Here is a 22087-nt window from a genome sequence, read left to right as displayed (position 1 = left end):
AATAATGTGTTAGTTATCAAGATACTTTCAAGATACATTTATTCGAAGTACAGTAACTTTGAAATAAAGGGATAAGATTCAACAGCATTCTGGTTTGTATTTTCAGCTCTCATCTTGATAGGCTGCACATAAACCAGATCATAACACCTTTTCAAGTCATGTTATTTATAGTCAGACAAATTTTTTTTGGAGAGCTGGCAAACAACCCGTTGATTTCTCCTGAACTTGATGCAAGTATCAAAATTTTTAAATATATTTTTTGTTTACTTTAAGTTTTAAAATATAGTTAAGATCCCTGGCAAGGGGTGCTGGATTGGCTCAGTTGGTTAAGCTTTCGCATTTAGCTCAGGTCATGATCCCAGCATCCTGGGATCGAGCCTGGCATCAGGCTCCCTGCTAAGGAGCCTGCCTCTCCCTTTCCCTTCTGCCTGTTGCTCCCCTTGCTTGTATTCTCGTGCTTGCTCTCTGCCAAGTGGATAAATAAAATCTTAAAAAAAAGATTCCTGGCAAATAAGAGTTCATAAGCTGCCATTTATAATCACATTATATATTTGGTAATATTTCTTTCCTTCTTTATGCTTTTATTTATTTTTCAAATTTAATACAATAAGCATTTATTACTTTTAAACTTAGCATATAAATACATATTTCTAAATTTACTATGAAAAGCAATATTAAAAGACGTTTCTTACAAGAACAATAATGTGGCTATTGTAGAGAAAGGTAATAATAAATATTAGCTAGCAGAAAGCTTATTACAGGCTAGGCATTGTTTTAAGTGCATCCTCTTACAAAATCCTTACCAAAAAGACATGTAAGATACTACATATTGTGCCTATTTTACAGATGAGGTCATGAGGCACAGAGAGGTTAGCTAACCGCTCAAAGTTATACTAAACATGAAAAAAATAGTTTGTTTTTTTAAAAGATTTTATTTATTTATTTGAGAAAGAAAGAGATAGCAAGAACAGGGTTAGGAGGGAGCGAGAGAAAGAAGCAGACTTCCCACTGAGCAGGGAGCCCAATATGGCACTCGATCCCAGGACCCTGAGATCATGACCTGAGCTGAAAGCAGACGCTTACCCGACTGAGCCACCCAGGAACCCCTCGTACATAGTTTAATACCTAGAGAAAACCACTATTAACATTTTAGAATATTTTCATCTATACCCTTTTTTTAAAATTTTTTATTTTTTTTTTTTAAAGATTTTATTTATTTATTTATTTGACAGAGAGAAAGATCACAAGTAGGCAGAGAGGCAGACAGAGAGAGGAGGAAGCAGGCTCCCCACTGAGCAGAGAGCCCGATGTGGGACTCGATCCCAGGACCCCGAGATCACGACCTGAGCCGAAGGCAGCGGCTTAACCCACTGAGCCACCCAGGCGCCCTATACCCTTTTTTTTTTAATAGGTAGTTATTTTCTCTGAAAAGCTATACCATACCAAAGGTAGTTTTGGAGGCTGCTTTTTAAAACCAATATTTTATCATAATTATCTTTTCATTTCACTAAATATTCTTAAAACAAGTTTTAACTATTACATAGTATTTCATTTTACAAGTATAATTTTTCTAACAGTACATCTCTTTTTTAAAACTCAGTTTATTTCCAATTTTTCCATATTGCTTAGTATTTTTTTTAGAGAGGAGGTCAGGGGCAGGGAGAGGATCTTATGCAGGCTCCACGCCCAGTGTGGAACCTGATGTGGCACTCTATCTCACAACCCTGAGATCAAGATCTGAGCTGAAATCAGGAGTTGGACGCTTAGACAACTTGAACCACCCACGTGTCCCCCATACTGCTTAATTTTAACTTCATATGAAGTATCCAGTATTCATTGGTATATTATAAGATCAGTAAATATTAGCTGAAATAAGTGTTTGTAAAATACCAGTTAAGATATAATTATAAGGGAAAAAAATCAATAACTCTGACCACATAAAGTAAAAAATTTTTATGTGGCAAAAAACATCAAAGTCAAAAGACAACTGACAAACTAGAACATACACTACAAACACCTAACATCTCTAATATAGAAGAACACTTAAAAATTGGAGGGCAAAGGACCTAAAACTGGTAGAAAAATGGTGAGAGACATAAACTGACAATTCATAAAAATAGGGAAATAACTCGCAACATGAAGAAATAATCCAACTTATGCATAATTTTTAAAATGAAAATTAAAACACTACCAATACCATTTATAACCTATTAAACTAGTAAAAAATTTTTAAAATATGGCCTCATATTTTGTTGGCACAGCTGTGGGAAAACAGGTAATTTCATTCACTGCTGCTGAGACCAAAAACTGCAATCTTCTGTAAGAAAACTTGGTAATAATTAACAAAATTACATATGCACTTAACTTTGGATGTAAAAATCCCACTTCTAAAACAATTCAAGGGCGCCTGGGTGGCTCAGTTGGTTGAGCGACTGCCTTCAGCTCAGGTCATGATCCTGAAGTACCGGGATCGAGTCCCACATTGGGCTCCCAGCTCTATGGGGAGTCTGCTTCTCCCTCTGACCTTCTCCCATCTCATGCTCTCTCTCACTCTTTCTCTCTCTCTCAAATAAATAAATAAAATCTTAAAAAAAAAAAACAATTCAAAAATACACATGCTACCAGGTAATCACTATAGCAATGCTTGTAGTTGACAAATACTAAAAAGAAAGCCCATTTTTTAATTTTTAAGATTTTATTTATCAAGAGACACAGAGGGAACAAGCACAAGCAAACGGGAGAGGAAAAGGGGGAAGGAGAAACTCAATCCCAGGATCCTGGGATCATGACCTGAGCTGAAGGCAGATGCTTAACCGACTGAGCCACCCAGGTGCCCCCTGGGAACAGTCTAAATACTCATAAGTAGGAGAGCATTTGCTAAACTATGGCACATCCACATAGTGGAATACTATATAGCTATATAAGGAAAGATCTCTAGCACTGATCTGGAGTATTTCCAGTACATATTGTTAAGGGAAAAGAGAAATGTTCAAAAAAATACCTATAGCATGCTACCTTTCTACACTTCATATAAGAAAGAAATGTCATAAGAAAATAGAGACATGTTTACTCATCTGTGTAAAAGAAATACAAGAAAGGCAATCCAGTAACTAAAGACACTGGTTATCTAAAGGAGATGGGTGGCAAAAGGGATAGGAAAAGAGGGGATTTGGGAACAGGGTGGTAGGAATGAGAATGGAGTAACTCTTCTTTGAGTATATACCTTTTCTATCTAATTAGGTCTGTTAAAGCCACAGTCATGTTTCAGATACCTAAAGAACAAATAAAGTCAACCAGAATTTGAAGCAACCCTCAAGTGGAATACAAATAGTAACAAATCAACCTAATGGTATTACAAACAAATAATATAACCACACAAGGCAACATGAAAGAAAATAACCTACCTAAATAACCATGGAAAAAGGTATTTTCATTGGATTCTGTAAGGCTAAAGATAAAAAGAACTGTAAACAAACGCACATACTCTAGGTAAATCCATTTTAGAATTCTAAGCAATTCTGAAATTACTCGATGTGTACACTAGAACAAATAATTAACTACAGTGTACATGAAAGCCAGGTTTCTCCCTGTTGGGGAAAGAAGGTATAAATAAGAAAAAGGGAGGTGTTGGATTGGAATCGGATTGGTATGAGGTCAAGGATTTTGAAATATAGACAGAGAAGTGTAGACATAAATAAGGGTGTGTGCCGAGTATCCTAAGAGGACCTAGGAGAACAGATACGAAGTAGCAATGCTACACCTACGGCTCAGATCTTGGTTTCCAAATACATTCTCTGATACCATTGCTCCGGGTTTCTGCAGTTGATTCCAGGATTGGAAAATACAAGATGAGCCTGGAACATCTTGTGGTGCCAAAAACCAAGAACGTGCTTGAAAAAGGATGAGGGCTTTTCTAAAAGAAACAGAAGCCAATCTAAAAGAGCTCCCAAAGACAAAAAATTGAAACAATTTAAGCAAATAAAATAAATAATAGTTTGAACTATAATTCATAGAATAAAAGAAACGTCTGGGAGTCTACACAGACATAAATAAATGAATACATAAGCAGAGAAGGAAAACAGCTTTCCCTTACAGAAAAAATCTGACTTACAAATGTGGAAGGAATAAGGAAAACACAAAATCATCAGTAGTCAAACTATGGTAATAACCATGACAGGTATATCTATAGATGGATGCTTAAGTCAAAGGGAGAAAGTTCAAAAAGAATATTTATAGAGTCTCAAGTATCTGCCTCAAGGCATTTATTCAGCTACAAAGGGAAAATTTTTAACTTTATAGTGACAAAAACTAGCAGATGTCACGTTAACTGAGTGTTCAAAGTTAATAATGTGACATCATGTAAGCCACTGATAGGGCAGGGCAGTAACACCTCTTTGTGGTAATCTTGCCAAAACGCAAAACTTCAATTTAATCATGAGAAAGTAGCAGACAAACCAAAATTAAGAGATATTCTACAAAATAACTGACTCATCAAAAGTGTAAAAGTCATGAAAGACAAGAAAATAATGAGGATCTGTCATGGATTTGGACTAATAAGACAAAACTAATAAACCAACGTGAAATCCTATATTGGTTCCTGGAACAAAAGAGTACATTATTGGGGAAACTGGTACAACCAGAATTTGCAGTTTAGTATACTAATGTAACAATGTTCATTTCCTGGGTTAGATCATTTTACTATGGTTATATAAGGTGTTAACATTAGGGAAACCTGGGTGAGCTCTACTATTTTCCTAACCTCTCTGTAAACCTAAAATTTCAAAATAAAAATGCTTAAAGCAAGATATAATTCTACATTTAGTTTCTTTTTCTCAAATAAAATGTGATTAAGAAGTTTGAGATTGGAGTGCCTAGATAGCTCAGTTGGTTAAGCATCTGCCTTCAGCTCAGGCTGTGATCCCAGGATCCTGGGACTGAGCCCCACATCAGATTCCGGGCTCGGTGGGGAGCCTGCTTCTCTCTCTGCCCCATCTGTGCTCTCTCTAATAAATACATAAAATCTTAAAAAAAAAAAAAAAAAAGGCCTGAGATCCTGAAGAAGGAAAAACAACAAAAATATAACGCACAAATATTTTAACAAACAATAAATTTATAAATAGAGATGATTATAATCACCATTTAATATCTCAGACATAAAGACATACTGTTCTTAAAATCAGAAAGGAGCTCTCCAAGACACCCAGTTCATCCCTTCCTTAAAATGAAACTGCACTTAAACCAGTAAGGACCCCAGTGAATTTATCCTAAACTCGAAAGAACTTCAGTGAAATTATATTGTATAATTTCCTCTAGTATCCAAATTTGGTATACTTAATTAAATACCAAGAATTAAATCTTTATATATATATATATATATATATATATATATATATATATATATATATATATAATATAGTTGACCTACAATGTTAATCAGTTTCAGGTATAACCAAGATTAAAACTTCTTTTTTAAGATTTTATTTATTTATTTGACAGGGAGACAGAGCACAAGCAGGGGGAAAAGCAGAGTGAGAGGGAGAAGCAGGCTCCCCACCGAAAGTGAGCCGATACAAGACCTGATCCCAGGACCCTGAGATCATGACCTGAGCTGAAGCAGACCTGTAACTGAACCACCCAGGCATCCCAAGTATTTTCTCTTATGTCACATATATTCTCATTTATAATACAGTTATCTTTGTGCTCATCATGTTTTGGCCAAATTTTGTAATCTCTTTGGGCCTTAATTTCCTCAGCCATGAAAAGGGAAAAATGATATCCACTTCCCTGGGTTGAAAAAAATGTGATAGAATTAAAGGAGATACAAAATGCCTAGCATAGTACCAGACACACGTATGGGTGAATCATAATTACTGTCAGTTCTGGGTGAATCATAATTATTGTTAGTTCTCTTCATCTCTTGTTGCTTTCCCCTTGTTCCCCATCTCTTTCCCCTTGTTCTCCAAACATCAAACTGAACCTTTATCTTCAACCATGTTAACTAATTTCACTTTAATGAAAACACCAAAACTCTCAAATGGAGAAGAAATCTAGGTTTTAATAGAGATTTTATGGCTTTTTGGGAAATTACTTGTACTGAGCAGGATTTTTATCAACCAAACATTTGCAAAGCACTTTGTTTTTAAGGAGTGCGGGTCAGTTACTGAGTTTGCCTTACTCCTTCATCTTTAGCTAAAAGGTGAAAGTAATTATGTACTAAGTGCTTTACATATATTAACTTATTTAACCCTTACAATAATCCTGAGATAGGTGCTTTTATTGTCTCCATTTATACATGAGAAAACCAAGTCATCCATAAATTATGAAACTTGCCTATGGTCACAGTGCTGTGATTCAAATCCAGGCAATCTGGCACCAGAACTCATCATTTTAATCATAATCCTTCAGCTATACTACATTTTCAAGAATTTTAAAATATCTGTTTTGGTGCTTAACCTAGTAAGCAAAACAAAAGAAAAATAAAAGAACCAAAACATTAAAGATTTTAACCTCAAAACATTCAAGGTTAAAACAAAATCTCATTTTATTTATATCTTTTTAAAAGATTTTTTTAAATTGTTTTTATTTTTTAAAGATTTTATTTATTTATTTGACAGAGAGATCACAAGTAGGCAGAGCAGCAGGCAGAGAATGAGGGGGAAGCAGGCTCCCTGCTGAGCAGAGAGCCTGATGCAGGGCTCGATCTCAGGACCCTGAGATCATGACCTGAGCTGAAGGCAGAGGCTTAACCTACTGAGCCACCCAGGTACCCTAAAGATCTTATTCTTAAGTAATCTCTACATCCAATGTGGGGCTTGAACTTACAACTTACAAAAGATCAAGAGTCACATGCTATACTAAATGAGCCGGCCAGGCACCCTAAAATAAAATTTTAAAAGATGATTCTAATATGACAATTATTAGTAGGTAGGTCCAAAGTATGACTTCCAAAGAAAAATAGGATTTTTTTCAAATTCAAGTCTCTATAAATACCACATACCACTGCTCTTCACTGGGAAAAAGCTTTCAGTTACCAATTATGCTTTGAGGCAAATGAATTTATTCCTCATAGACTGCTTTAACATCAGAAAGAAGATTCAGGAAGACTATCCAAGGGAGACAGGGAACCCAGGTGGCTAGGTGCCATGTATAAACACTCAGCAGTGGGAGGCACAGCATGAGTCAGATCACATTGTCAGATGCGCAGGTGCCTAGCTTGCCGGACATTGGGGAGTGTATGTGCTATGGTGAGTGCTGTGAAATGTGTAACCTAATAATTCACAGACCTGTACCCCTGGGCAAATAATACATTATATATTAATTTTTAAAAATCACATATTTGGGAAGAATCCTATAGAAGCACTAAAAACACTGTAGACAACAATGAAGACGGTATTTAGTCCAAATCAGTACATTATGATGAAGATCAGATTTACAACTAGTTATGTGTTGGGATCAATAGAGCTAGGTGCCCCGAAAAAGCAATCAACTACATTCTACCAATTAACTCAGGTTTCTCAATTAAAAACCACAATGGACTGGAGATGTTTAAGTTCTCACTTAGAAACTATTTCAGGGGGAAACCCCCATAATTCTAGAAAGAAGTCTACAGTTTACAGAAGTCAAGAAGGATAAATAAGAATAACCATAGTTAGTTCCTCTTTGTTCTCTACTATTTTTTACATTTTTAAAAATTTATTTAAGTAATCTCTACACTCAGTGTGGGGCTCAAATTCACAACTCCAAGATCAACAGTAACATCTTCTTCTGACCGAGCCAGCCAGGCACTCTTTCTCAATTTCTAAAATTATTCCAAATAAAATGTGGACTTATCCTGGGGCTCACCTTAAATTGCTCTTCCTTGCATTGAACTCATATGAAATAGGTAACATGGGACCCTACACTGGGTCGCGTTCTAAAGATACAGAAACGAATAAGATCCCTGTCCTAAAGGAATCCAATTTAATGGGGGAGACATATTTACATAACTTTTTTAATACATTGTGGTACATACTATGAGAATTATATGATTAAAACATATACTATACTGAGCAAAGGGGATAAATGTTTCTAGTTTTCTGAAGGAACATGTTTATTGTTTTAATCACTATGGTAAACAGAATAATTAAAAATGACAAATATTAGAGGCACAAAGAAATAGAAAAGTAGTTCATGCTCATGGATTGGGAGAACAAACATTGTTAAAATGTCCATACTACTCAGAGCAATCTACACATTTAATGCGATCCCTGTCAAAATACCACCAGTAATTCTCACAGAGCTAGACCAAATAACCCTAAAATCTGTATGGAACTACAACAGATCCTGAATAGCCAAAGAAATTCTGAAAAAGAAAAACAAAACTGGAGGCATCGTGATTTTGGATTTCAAGCTAGCAGCAGTCATCAAGACAGCATAGTACTGGCACAAAAACAGACACATATATCAATGGAACAGAATAGAGAGCCCAGAAATGGACCCACAACTATATAGTAAACTAATCTTTGAGAAAGCAGGAAAGACTATCATAGATGGAAAAGACAGTCTCTTCAACAAATGGTATTGGGAAAACTGGATGGCAACATGCAGAAGAATGAAATTGGACCACTTTCTTACACCAGACACAAAAAGAAATTCAAGATGAATGAAAGACCTAAATCTAAGACAGGAAGCGATCAAAATCCTAGAGGAGAACACAGGCAAAAACTTTTTTGACCTCGGCCATAGCAACTTCTTCCTAGACACATCACCACAGGCAAGGAAATAAAAGCAAAAATGAACCATTCAGAGTTCATCAAGATAAATAGCTTCTGCACAGCAAAGGAAACAATCAACGAAACTAAAAGGCAGCCTATGGAATGGGAGAAGATATTTGCAGATGACATATCAGATAAAGGTTAGCATCCAAAATATACAAAGAATTTATCAAACTCAACACCCAAAAAACAAAATAACCAAGTTAAGAAATGGACAGAAGATATGAACAGACACTTTTCCAAAAAAGACATCCAGATGGCTAAAACACATGAAAGGATGCTCGATAATAATTCCCATCATCGGGGAAAGACAAATCAAAACCAGGATACCACCTCACACCTGTCAGAATGGCTAAAATTAATAACACAAGAAATAATAGGTGTTGGCAAGGATGTGGAGAAAGGGGAACCCTCTTGCACTGTTGGTGGGAATGCAAACTGGTGCCACCCCTCTGGAGAACAGTATGAAGGCTCTTCAAAATGTTAAAAACAGAACTACCCTGGGGCGCCTGGGTGGCTCAGTGGGTTAAGCCTCTCTGCTTTTGGCTCAGGTCATAATCTCAGAATCCTGTGGAACCTGCTTCCCGCTCTCACTCTGCCTGACCCTCTGCCTACCTGTGATCTCTGTCTGTCAAATAAACAAATAAAATCTTTTAAAAAAAAAATAGAACTACCCTATGATCAAGAAATAACATTACCAGGTATTCACCCAAAGGATAAAAAAATACAGATCTGAAGGGGTATATGCACCCCAATGTTTACGGCAGCATTATCAACAACAGCCAAACTATAGAGATTGACTGATGAATGGATAAAAATGTGGTACACACACACACACACACACACACACACTATTCAGCCATCAGAAAGAATGAAATCTTGCCATTTGCAGTGACATAGATGGATCTAGAGTGTATTATGGTACGTGAAATAATTCAGCCAGAGAAAGACAAATACTATATGATCTTACTCATATGTGGGATTTAAGAAAGAAAACAGATGAGGGGCACCTGCGTGGCTCAGTCTTTAAGCGGCTGCCTTCAGCTTGGGTTATGATCCCAGGGTCCTAGGATCGAGCCCCGCATTGCGCTCCCTGCTCAGCAGGAAGCCTGCTTCTCCCTCTCCCACTTACTCTTGCTTCTGTTCCCTCTCTCGCTGTGTCTCTGTCAAATAAATAAAATCTTAAAAAAAGAAAGAAAGAAAGGAAGAAAGAAAGAAAGCAGATGAATATATGGGAAGGATGAAAAGAAAAAAGGAGAGAGGGAAATGAGCCCTAAGAGACTCTTAACAACAGAGAATAAAGTGAGGGCTGATGGAGGTGTGTAGGTGGGGGATGGGCTAGATGGGTGATGCGTATTAAGGAGGACACTTGCTGTGATGAGCACTGGATGTTGTATATAAGCAATGAATCACTGAATTCTTCTCCAGAAATCAATATTGCATTGAATGTTAACTACCTAAACTTTACATTAAAAAAATAAATAAAAATAAAATGCACCTATAAAGTATCAGGCAAAAAAAAAGAGTCAAATATTATCACAAGTTTTATAAAAAAAAAAAAAAAAATCAGTTGTCTGGCCCATGCCACCCCACCACCAAATTCACGTCTTTTAACTGTTACCTATGGTGTTTTACACTACATCATTCCTCTACCTTCAAATTTATTCTATTTATTCTGCACCTGATACCTTTTAGCACTTCTACAAGTCCAAGCTCCTTCATCTCACTTGGGTTGGCTTTTCCTATACTAACCAGTTTCCCTACTTCCACTCTAAACTCCTTCCGTTCATTTGCCACAGAACAGCTATTTAAAAAATGAAAAATCAGATCACACCACTCTTTTGTCTAAAATCCTCCCTAGATTTAATGAGCATAGAATAAATTCAAAGCTCCTTTCTACATCCTACAAAGCTCCCACATAATTTGGCTTCTGCCTATATCCCTGACCCCATCTCCTATAAGCATGCTCTCTTGAGCACTTTCTCTCTCTCCAACCCGCACTCCCCCAACCCCCGCCTCCCTCTCTGTCACTGTTTCTAGCCACAATGGCTTTCCTAATTGTTTCCTGAACTGTCACACTTCTGCACAACTTAGGGTCTATACATGCCATTTCTTCTACCAGGAACACTCTTCAGATTTTCTCAGAACTGCCTCCTTCTCATCATTCTAGTCACTGCTCAAATGTTACCAGCTCAGGGAAGGCTTCCTTTACCATCCTCTACTTAATATATGCTTCACTCCCATGCCACCAACTGGTTAGACTCCATTTGATCACCCTGGTTTATTTTCTTCAGAGCAGCTGTCATTACATAAAATTAAATTAATTGTTATTTATATGGCTATTATTTGTCATGGGAACAAGTCATGGAAATTTCATGAAGTTAGCAGCTTTTTCTAACCTACTACTCAATCTCTAGGGCCTAGTTCTGTGGCAGCTTTTATTAGAAGCTCAAAGATATTTGAATTTCTTTCCTTATTTCTTGAAGATCTAAATTACTTTGAAATCCTTGTTTAATAAAAAAAAAAACCTTGGGGCACCTGGGTGGCTCAGTGGGTTAAAGCCTCTGCCTTCGGCTCAGGTCATGATCCCGGGGGTCCTGGGATCGAGCATCAGGCCCTCTGCTCAGCAGGGAGCCTGCTTCCTCCTCTTTCTCTGCCTCTCTGCCTACTTGTGATCTCTGTCAAATAAATAAATAAAATCTTAAAAAAAAAAAAAAAACCTTAAAAAATAAAAAAATATAAATAAATAAATAATCTTCAGGAAAAATTTCAAACACAGGCAAAAACAGTGTAACAAACCATTATACACAGTTTTAAAAATTACCTAATTTTTAAATTGGGTATCTGGGTAGCTCAGTCAGTTGAGCAGCCGATTCTTGACTTTGGCTCAGGTCATGATCTCAGCGTCCTGGAATCGAGCCCCATGTAGGACTCTGCACTCAGCATGGAATCAACTTGGGGTTCTCTTTCTCTCTCTCTCTCTGCCCCAAGCCTCCCCCGACCCCACCCTCCTCACACGCATTCTTGCTTTAAAATAAATGAGGAAATCTTTAAAATAAAAATTACCTACTTATAATCAGTCTTACTCCAATTACACCTCTAGTCATTTCATCTCCCACCAGCTATTTTTTTTCTCACCGGGTTACTTTGAAGTAAATCTCAGAAATAAATTCTTATATATGTATAATTGCAATTTGGAGAATCTTTAAAAATTTACAAAATTCAGGGCCCCATCTCCATCTAGGGCCTAGTTTCAGAATCTCTACAGTCAGGTAAGCATATGTATATCCGAAATTTTCTTCAGATGCTCTGATTCAGCTAGACTGTAACAAACCAATGACTGACATTTGGGAACAGTTCTAGGAGTACCACAATTGTCAGTTATGTAAAAACTATATCAGGAAAGACACTACTGAAAATACCATTTACAAAACAAACAGTTTCTGAGTTAAAACACCAAAAGAATATTAGAACCTAAAAAGAAAAAAAGGAGGATGAATGCGGAATCAAAGACACCTTACTTGGATACAGAAAGTGGTTGATTAAATTCTTCCACAGCAATGTTGCTTTCTTCAAAGCTGGGAATATCAACTGCTTTCAATGAAGACGCGCTACCTGGTGGACTTGTAACTTCATTATTAATATCAACAGAAAAATTCATGTCCTCACTGGAAATCTTGGTATCATCTTGCCTCAGCTGAGATTCAGGCTCTTGACCATCGCCTGCTGCATTCCAAAACAAGCTGGCACCTGGAAGTTTAATGATTAAGCACATACTGAAACAAATATCCTACTATAAAAATAATCCTCCGACAAACCTCTAAGTAAGACTAACTATATTAACACAATTACCTAGAAATGTTTGCAGATTATCTCTTCTCAGAAATGCCATAAAGAGGTAAGGTGAAAAGCCAGAGGACTGGTGTACAAGGTGGAGCCTCAGTGGCTCAGCTGGCTAACTGTCTGACTCTTGGTTTCAGCTCAGATCATGATATCAGGGTCAGGAGCTCAAGGATATCGCGCTCTACACTGGGCGCGGAGCCTACTTGAAAAAGAATAAACAACAAAAAAACAAAAAACAACTTGGGACAAATGGAATAGGGGACATTCTGGGCTCTGTCTCTTCAAGAGGTATGGCTCTCAAATGATGTGTTTCACATATAAAGGTTCTGAATACGATTTAGGTTTATGTGTGTACAGAAAATTGCTCTTCTGAAAAACAAGGGAAAACATAAAAGATAATGAGTCCCTAGGCTCTCTGATTTCTATCTTTAAATACAATATTTATGAGAATATTCAGGGACATATCGGACATATGTAATATCAGCAATTACTTAAAAATCAAATGTTGGGTGCTCTGGTTGGCACAGTCGATTAAGCATCCAACTCTTGGTTTTGGCTCAGGTCATGAGATGGAGCCCCATGACTGACAGTACTCAGTGAAAAGCCTGCTTGAGACTCTCTCTCCCTCTCCCTCCACCGCACCCCCAAAACTCACATGCACATGTGCTCTCTCAAATAAATTTTTAAAATCTTAAAAAAAAAAAAAAAAAAGAAAGAAAGAAAAAGAAAGGACAATTATGACAAAGTTATGTAAGTGCTGCTACTCTTCTGGAATATTTACCAATACATACCCTCAGGAAATTAAGTAACATTGTAGAATAAACGTGTTTTAAAAGCCATTTAGTTCTAACAGTTATTAATAATGCTTTTTTCTGCATATAAGTAATAACTACCCCAGGTCATCCAAGTTGAATAACTGAATATGAATCTATGAGGTTTCAAAATAATTTCAGAATATCAGCTTAAACATGTAAATGACTTTATTCAATTATCTTTTATTCAGCACACATTATGATTAAGGCATCATGTTAGCTAATGACATACAATTGTGGAATAAGGCAATGTTCAACATCCTAAAAGCTTGTAGTCTAGGAACAGATACAGATGAGAAGCAACTATAATATAATAAAAGCACAGTTTATAGGAGGAAACTGCACTTTTTTGGTATGTTTGGTTAGCTCATAATACCCACAGCTCCTTGTCTGCCACCCCTCTACAACATACACAAACTTCCCCTGGAGACTGTCACCCCCGCAATTAACAAAGGTGAGACTCCAGCAGATATGTCCCTTTACATGCTTCTCAACCCCGTCACCACTGAACCAGGGATTAAACCCTAATCCAAACAAGACCCTTCAGGTTCTCTGCAATTTGAAACAAGACGGAAGGAGAGTAACTTGCTTTGTTTACATGGCTAAAACTGTGTGACACATACACTTTGGAGCTTTGGGTGAGCTACAAAAACTGAGTAGAAAAACTGAGTAAAACAGCCATATAGTTGGATAGCCCTAATGGTATTCTAGTCTTTAGTTCTAGTTTTTTCCTGAAGTCAGCCCCACTCTTGGCCTTGGTTCTCATGAAACAACTTCATATCCTTCCAGTAAATTCCCCTTCCTTACTTAAATTATTTCAAAGTGGTTTACATTACTTGCAGCCAAAGAATCTTGACTAATACTCGTAATATCTGACTTATAAATGTACAAGGGGTTCTTCCTTCTCTCCTTCCTTGCTCCCCTCTACATGGGCAGTTAACAAATGGGTTCAGAGATAGAATATAGAAATCTGCCTTCTTTCCTTTTCTCCCTCTCAAATATTTATTCTCTAGGTTCAAATCTTCATCTGTTACTTCTACAAGTCTTAGGTCATCATCCCATCTCCACTCCTCAAATGTTTGGGTTTCACCATCTTCATTTCCCAAAGAAGCTCAAATGCAATAGATATTTAGACGGAACTCATCCTCTCTCTTTTGCTTCTTCTCTAACTTTCCTTCCCTAGGTCCTCTAAGCTGAAAATCCTGGATAACTTTTATTTTCATTTTTAATAAACTTTTAATGTTAGAATAATTCTAGATTTATAGAGAAGATAAGAAAGAGTTCCTATATACTCCTCACCAGTTTCACCTGACATTAATATCTTACATTACATGGAACATTTTTCAAAATCAAGAAACTAATATTGGTGCATTACAATTAACTAAATCTCCAGACTTTATTTGGATTTCACTGATTTTTTTCACTAATGTCCTTTTTTCTGTTCCAGGATCTAAACAAGTAACTTCAGAATCCTACCTATTCCAACTGCCACATCCAATTAGTTAACCAAATCTTACCAACACCCTACACAACTCTTTCTCTTCATTCTTACCACCATCACCCTATGTACTAGGCATCTTGCTAGATCTTGGGGACATTCCTGAAGATCTCATGGTCTGGTGGTGATCAAACATGTGAACAAATATAGGCCATTACATTATTAATTGATTTTTTAAAGGCCTTTTAATGTTGCTTACCGAATAAAGCAGACATTCCTTTTTGAAAGATGTAATAAAGGCTCTCCTTTGTTACTAGACAATTCAGAGCTCTGTGTTTTCTCCCTGTGCCCCTACTGTTTCCCTACCCATCCTATCCTGCCATCTCTCCATTCTACCTCCTAAAACCCTACACATCCTTCAAGGCCCAGAATCAATACCACTGCATAGATAAAACAAACCTTCCCTGATCCCTCAAACCACAGATGACTATTCTTATAAGAACTGTGTCCAGGGACACTTGGGTGGCTCAGTCATTAAGCATCTGCCTCTGGCTCAGGTTATGATACCAGGGTTTTGGGATTGAGCCCTGAGTCGGGCTCCCTGCTCAGCAGGAACCTGCTTCTCCCTCTCCCACTACCCCTGCTTGTGTTCCCTCTCTCACTGTGTCTGTCAAATAAATAAATAAACTCTTTAAAAAAAAAGAACTGGGTCCAGTCTAGAAAAGAAGCAAAAACAAAGTATCATGTCATGTGGTCTCCCATTTGTTTTCTGATATAGTTCTTTCATAAAGAGTAAAATTACACAAAGACTTAAATAAGTGATACTCTCTCCACCTTGGTTTTGGTTCTGTTTGTACCATGCACCAATTTCAAAGCAAAAAATTTAAAAGTGATATGAAAAGAATTTTTTTTAATTCCTTACAAATTAAAAAAGAAGGAAATTACCTGTGCTCACAGCAATGCTTACACTTTTTCTCATGTGCAAGCCAGGGGAAGACTGTGCTTCCATGGAAACCAGCTCCATCTGTCTTGCAGCTTGCACCGTGTCTTCAGCAGAGGTTGTCTTAGGGGAACAGGGCTGTAGAGACTGTGCTTCCAACAAACGCTGAATCTGTATCAGTTAAAAACATATTTTAAACTGGCAGTGAAGTAATCAACCAAATTGGCGGTGGAGTTTAAAAATGAATTACAAAGTGCCCCAATCATACTTTTAACTCTATTCTCTCACAATTCAGTTAGATCATACCATAAAACTTATTCAATGCAGAAATCACTATCTTTCATTATTAAGAAGCACTTAAGTAGGCTAAGTGCAAATTTTATTTTATTTTTTTTAAAGTAAACTCTAGGGGCACCTGGGTGACTCAGTCGTTAAGCATCTGCCTTCGCTCAGGTCATGATCCCAGGGTCCTGGGATCGAGCCCCGTACAGGGATCCCTTCTCAGCTGGAAGCCTGCTTCTCCCTTTCCCACTCCCCATGCTTGTGTTCCCTCTCTTGTTGTGTCTCTCTCTGTCAAGTAAATAATCTTTAAGGAAAAAAAAAGTAAACTCTATGCCTTATGTGGGGCTTTTAGAACCCTGAGATCAAGAGTTGCGTGGTCTACTGACTGAGCCAGCCAGGTGTCCCATAGCTAAGTGTAATTTTAAAAGTAAAAACATAAAGGCATTTAAACTGGCATTTATAAATTGACACTTGTGTAAAAAAGCCTGAATGTTAACACTTCAAATCAGTATTTCATTCCTCTTCCACTTACAAATCAAAATCAAGGTAAGAGCTATAATCTAACTCCTTACCAGATAGTGAACATTTTTGCACAAGGTTCTTCTTATAAAAGGTAATCAGAATAGTCCATGTTTGGCCATGCTAAAACTGGAATTATTAATAACAGTAGCAAACAATTACTGAATGCCTCCTGTTTTATAAGACACTATGGTGAGAGCTTCTATGTATGATTATTATAATCCAACCCATTAGGAATGTACTATTATTTTTTTATTTATGTATTTGACAGACAGAGATCACAAGTAAGCAGAGAGGCAGGCACAGAGAGAGGGAAGCAGATTCCCCGCTGAGCAGAGAGCCCGATGCGGGACTTGATCCCAGGACCCTGAGATCATGACCCAAGCTGAAGGCAGAGACTTAACCCACTGAGCCACTCAGGCACCCCAGAAGTGTACTACTATTAAACACACTTTACAGATAAGAAAAGTTGATAAATCAACATTATTTGCTACTACTAACCAGTAGCAAAGCTGAGGTTCAAACACCAAGTTTCCCGTGCTTTTAAAACAGAAATATAACTCACAAACCATTAAATTCATCCCTTTATAGTATACAAGTCAGTGGTTTTTAGCAAATTCACCACAAAGTTTGCAACCACCACAGCCATCTAATTCTAGAACATTTTCATTAATCCCCTGAAAAAACCTGTACCCACTAGTGGTCACTTTCCATTGCCCACACCCAGCCTCTGGCAACCACTAATCTGCTGTCTCTACAGATTTGCCTATTCTGGACACTTTACATAAATGAAACCACACAGTATGTGGCCTTGTATCTTGCTTCTTTGACTCAGCATAACATTTTCAAAGTTCATCCTTGTTGTACCTATCAGCACTTTATGATTGAATAATAACCCACTGTACAGATATGTCACATTGTATCTACCCATTCATGAGCTGATGGACATTGGACTGTTTTCACTTTTGGCTATCATAGATAATGTTGCTATGAACATTAATGTACAAGTTTTTATGTGAGCATATTTTTTCATTTCTCTTGGGTATATACTTAGGAGTAGAAGAGCCTCCATTTTTAAACTGTGATTTTCTATTTCCCTATAAATTATACGATTGTGGGGATGCTTGGGTGGCTCAGGTGGGTGGCTTAGCCTTTGGCTAAGATCATATCTCAGTGTCCTGGGATCAAGTCCCTCATCCGGTTCAATGCACAGCAGGGAGTCTGCTTCTCCTTCTGCCTGCCGCTCCCCCTACTTGTAAGCGCGCACACTCTCTCTCTCTCTGACAAATAAATAAAATCTTAAAGAAAAATTATATCATTGTGTTCAATTTGTCTCATTAATTTGAGCAAATTACCTTTACTAATATAGGAAAATATAAATTATCAATAAATTATTAAGATTAGTAGAAATAAAACTTGCACTAATAATACAAAATGGCATATGTATTTATAGTGGTTTACAGTGTGGACTCTGGTATCATGAGGATATAAGTTTAAATCCCACTCTACTACCTTTTAGGATGAGCTATTTAACCACAATGAGCCTCAGTATCACTTAAAATTAAAGTAGTTATAAGGATTAAGAGACAAGATTGGGGTGCCTAGGTGGATCAGTGGGTTGGGCCTCTGCCTTTGGCTAGGGTCATGATCTCAGGGTCCGGGGATCAAGAACCACATCGGGCTCTCTGCTCAGCAGGGAGCCTGCTTCACCGTGCCGCACCCCCCGCCCTGCCCCCATTTGCCTCTCTGCCTGCTTGTGATCTCTGTCAAATAAATAAATAAAATCTCTTAAAAAAAAAAAAAGAGAGAGAGACAAAAGAATTGTAACTTTTTGTATGTTTACTATAGCCAGGACCTACACTAACCACTTTATATATACATATACATATAGACACACACACATACACATAAACTCATTAAACCATCCAATCTACATATAATACCAATCACTGCTCCTAATTTACAGATGAGAAGAGTGAGGTTTAGCGATCACACAGGAAGCACTCAATAAAGCTATAGTGATTAATCGAATGGTACTGGTGTTAGAACAGACAAGCAAATCAATGGAGAATGTAGTATAGAAGTAGATACAAACACATGATACTTCCATTACACCATAAAAAAAGTATTTCCAAATCATTAAAAAGATATATTTCAATAAATGTATGAGGCCAGTTATCTGAGGATTAAAATGGAAAAACCTATCTCATTTATAACAAAATAACCCTGAAGGGGGAGGGAAGATGAAGAATAGATTTTTTTTTTAAGATTTTATTTATTTATTTGAAAGAGAGAGAGAGAGAGATCACAAGTAGGCAGGCAGGGGTGGGGGGGTGGGGAGCAGGCTCCCTGCTGAGCAGAGAGTCAAATGTGGGGCTTGATCCCAGGACCCTAAGATCATGACCTGAACTAAAGGCAGAGGCTTAACCCACTGAGCCACCTAGGTGCCCTAAGAATAGATTTTTTTATCATCTTGAAGAAGGCTTTTCTAAACATAATTAACATGCAGAAAGAAAATCACCAATAAACCTAATTATATTTAAATTGGAATATTCTGCACAAAACAAATGGTTAAAACAAAAAACATTTAAGACAAACTATAAGAAACGCTTACCACATATATATGATAAAAAACCATCTCCTAATTTACAATGAGCTCTTACAAATTAATTAGAAAAGGACCTAAAATGGATAAATGATGGACTTTACACGAAGAAAATATAAATGGCCAATAAATAATAAAATGACCAATCTGGATTATGACAATACAATGCAAATTAAAACAGTGTCTTTTTGTAAGACTGATACTAATTTTACTAGTTTTATATGCACAATACTGGAGATGTGGAAAAACAACTTTGGAGTATTAAACTGGCACAACATTTTTGGGTGGCCATTCTCATTCAAGTTACAAAGTATGTATTAAGTAACTATTATAAGTAAAGTACTACTCAAGGTGCTTTTTAAAAAAATACAGTGATGAATCTTGTAAGCTCCCTCCCTACAGCTCCCTAGAGACAAAACCCAAAAACTCATAATTAAGGCCTGACCCTTAAGAAGGAGTGAGCCATTAGAAGGTATAGGCAGAGGGGCAAGCTCAAGAATCTAAAGTGGAAACAAAGAAGTTCATGTTTTTGAAGAACAAAAAGCACATCCTGCAACTCAAGTGTAGTGAATACAGAAGATGGTGGCGAGATGAGCTAGAAGAGGAGGCACACAGAGCCAAATGACAAGGTTTCAAGGGTCAGAGTAAGGAATCTGGATTTTCTAACTGCAAATGAAAACCACTGAGAGCAAAGCCCTATGATCTGACTTGAGCTTTAAGAAGATGGGTGTTGGGCGCCTGGGTGGCTCAGAGGGTTAAAGCCTCTGCCTTCGGCTCGGGTCATGATTCCAATGGTTCTGGGATGGACCCCACATCGGGCTCTCTGCTCAGCAGGGAGCCTGCTTCCTCCTCTCTCTCTCTGCCTGCCTCTCTGCCTACTTGTGATCTCAATCTATGAAATAAATAAATAAAATCTTTAAACTCAAAAAAAAAAAAAAAAAAAGAAGAAGATGGCTGTCATGTTTCCATTGTTTCCAAGGAAAATTGGGGACAGTACTGGAAGTAGCATGGTTGGATAAGAAAAGAAGATGGTTTCAATTAGGGAGGTGGCAGGAAAGATGGTTAAGAAACAGTTAAGTTCAAGATACACCTAGAAAGTAAAACCTGGGTTTCTGATACCCAGGATTTTTGCCTGAGCAACAGGATGAGAAGTGATGTCATTAACTGAACTAATAATGATAACAGTAATAGTTAACAGGTACTGAGCACTAACTATATGCCAGGCACTATTCTAAGCCAATTCTCTCTAGTAACTCATTCAGTCCTTAGAACTCCATACACTTAGGTACATTCTTATTTTGTGAATGAGAAAACCGAAGTTTGAGAGGTGAAGTAATTTGCCCAAGATTGCATTACTTTATTTTACACTGAAACTGGACCAGAACCCAAGGAGGCTGGTGCCATCCCTTCAGTACTATACCAAAATGAGACTTGAAACAAGTCTCCATTAGAACTGGAACAAGTCTGGCTATCTTTGAACACTTAAAATGTGTGTTCCCTTCAACTTCACACTTTTACTTCTAGGGATCTATGCTACAGAGATATGTGCACACATGCAGGGCAATGCCAAGCACAGGTATGCTGACTGCTGCACTGTTTGCAACAGCAGAAACTTCAAACTGTGGAACAGGAGGCTAATTAGAAAATTTGTTGTACATCACTTTAACAAAATCCTATACAGAATAAGATAGTTCTATATATTCTTATACAGAAAATGTGTTAAGATAGTTTTTACATGTAAATAAAGTGGTACCTAAAACAAAGTCTAAAAAAATTCACACGAGTTGGGGCACCTGGGTAGCTCAGTTGATTAGGTGCCTGCCTTCTGCTCGGGTCATGATCCCAAGGTCCTGGAGTCAAGCCCTGCATCTGGCTCTCAGTTCAGCGGAAAGCCTGCCTCTCCCTCTCTGCTGCTCCCCTTCTTGTGTTCTCTCTCTGCCAAATAAATAAATAAAATCTTCCAAAAAAAATTCACATGAGCAAAATAAAAGTGTGTGTATTTATCATAAAAGCATTTTCTACATCATTTTTTGGTATTCTCCAAGTATAATGATTCAGATAATGTGCTCACTAGTCTATTTTAATCCCAAGTAACTAAGATTTCTGTTTAAAAGATCTTTTTTAGCCTGCCTTTTTAAAAAAACAAAACAAGAAATATATAAGAACTATTTCTTTTCTTTTTTTTAGAACTATTTCTTTTCAATGTGAAATATTTAGCTACATTAAAACGAGTGTCTAATATTTGTAAGGATTTGTAAAAATCAAACTTGTATTTTACAACTTCAAAGAATTTACTAGGTCTAAAAAACAGCGAAACTACATTCTTCTCAGGTGTCCTATCTATAGCATTTTAAAGCAGAAGGGGTTTTTTAAAGTTTTGGGTTTGTTTGTATTTTTTAAGATTTTTTATTTATTTGGGAGAGGGACAGAGACAGAGAACATGAGTGTGCAAGCAAGGGCAGAGGGAAAGGGAGAAGCAGATCCTCTGCTAAATAGGGAGCAGCCATAGGGCTTGAACTCAGGACCCTGGGATCATACCCAAGCTAAAGGCAAACACAGCTTAACTGACTGAGCTACCCAGGTGCTCCTAAGCAGAAGTTTTAAATTGTCTTTTTTTGTTTTTGCAAAATGCAAACACTATGACTCCAGTTTTATAAAACAAAGTGGTTTTTTTTTAATTGTACATGTATATAATGTCCATTTCACATATATTTGCATAGTTATAGGATCATGGGCAAAATATTGAAGAATGCATTTCAGGTTGTTTTCATTCATGCCATAGGGAGGAGGGAGGAAGGAGGTAGGGGATTTGTGGTAGGTATGTGGAAGAAGGGTACCAGTAAGAAAAGGAAAAAAAAAAGGTACAAGACTGAATGGTGTAAGGATATAACTAAA

General features: G+C 37.2%; 1 protein-coding gene across 4 annotated transcripts in view; it reads right to left on the bottom strand.

Annotated features, from left to right (window-relative positions):
* Positions 1–22087, bottom strand: part of STIL (STIL centriolar assembly protein) — a 75152-nt gene that overhangs the window by 19492 nt on the left and 33573 nt on the right. For all 4 annotated transcript variants that reach the window (XM_032302336.1, XM_032302335.1, XM_032302338.1 and 1 more), the window contains exons 13-14: positions 15792–15957; positions 12275–12503 (exon numbers count right to left, since the gene is read on the bottom strand). In XM_032302336.1, the coding sequence (XP_032158227.1) occupies positions 12275–12503; positions 15792–15957 (395 nt within the window). The remainder of the gene's footprint in view (positions 1–12274; positions 12504–15791; positions 15958–22087) is intronic.

This window comes from Mustela erminea, chromosome 10 (assembly GCF_009829155.1).
Source record: "Mustela erminea isolate mMusErm1 chromosome 10, mMusErm1.Pri, whole genome shotgun sequence".
NCBI lineage: Eukaryota > Metazoa > Chordata > Mammalia > Carnivora > Mustelidae > Mustela > Mustela erminea.
This window is presented reverse-complemented; position numbering and strand designations above follow the sequence as displayed.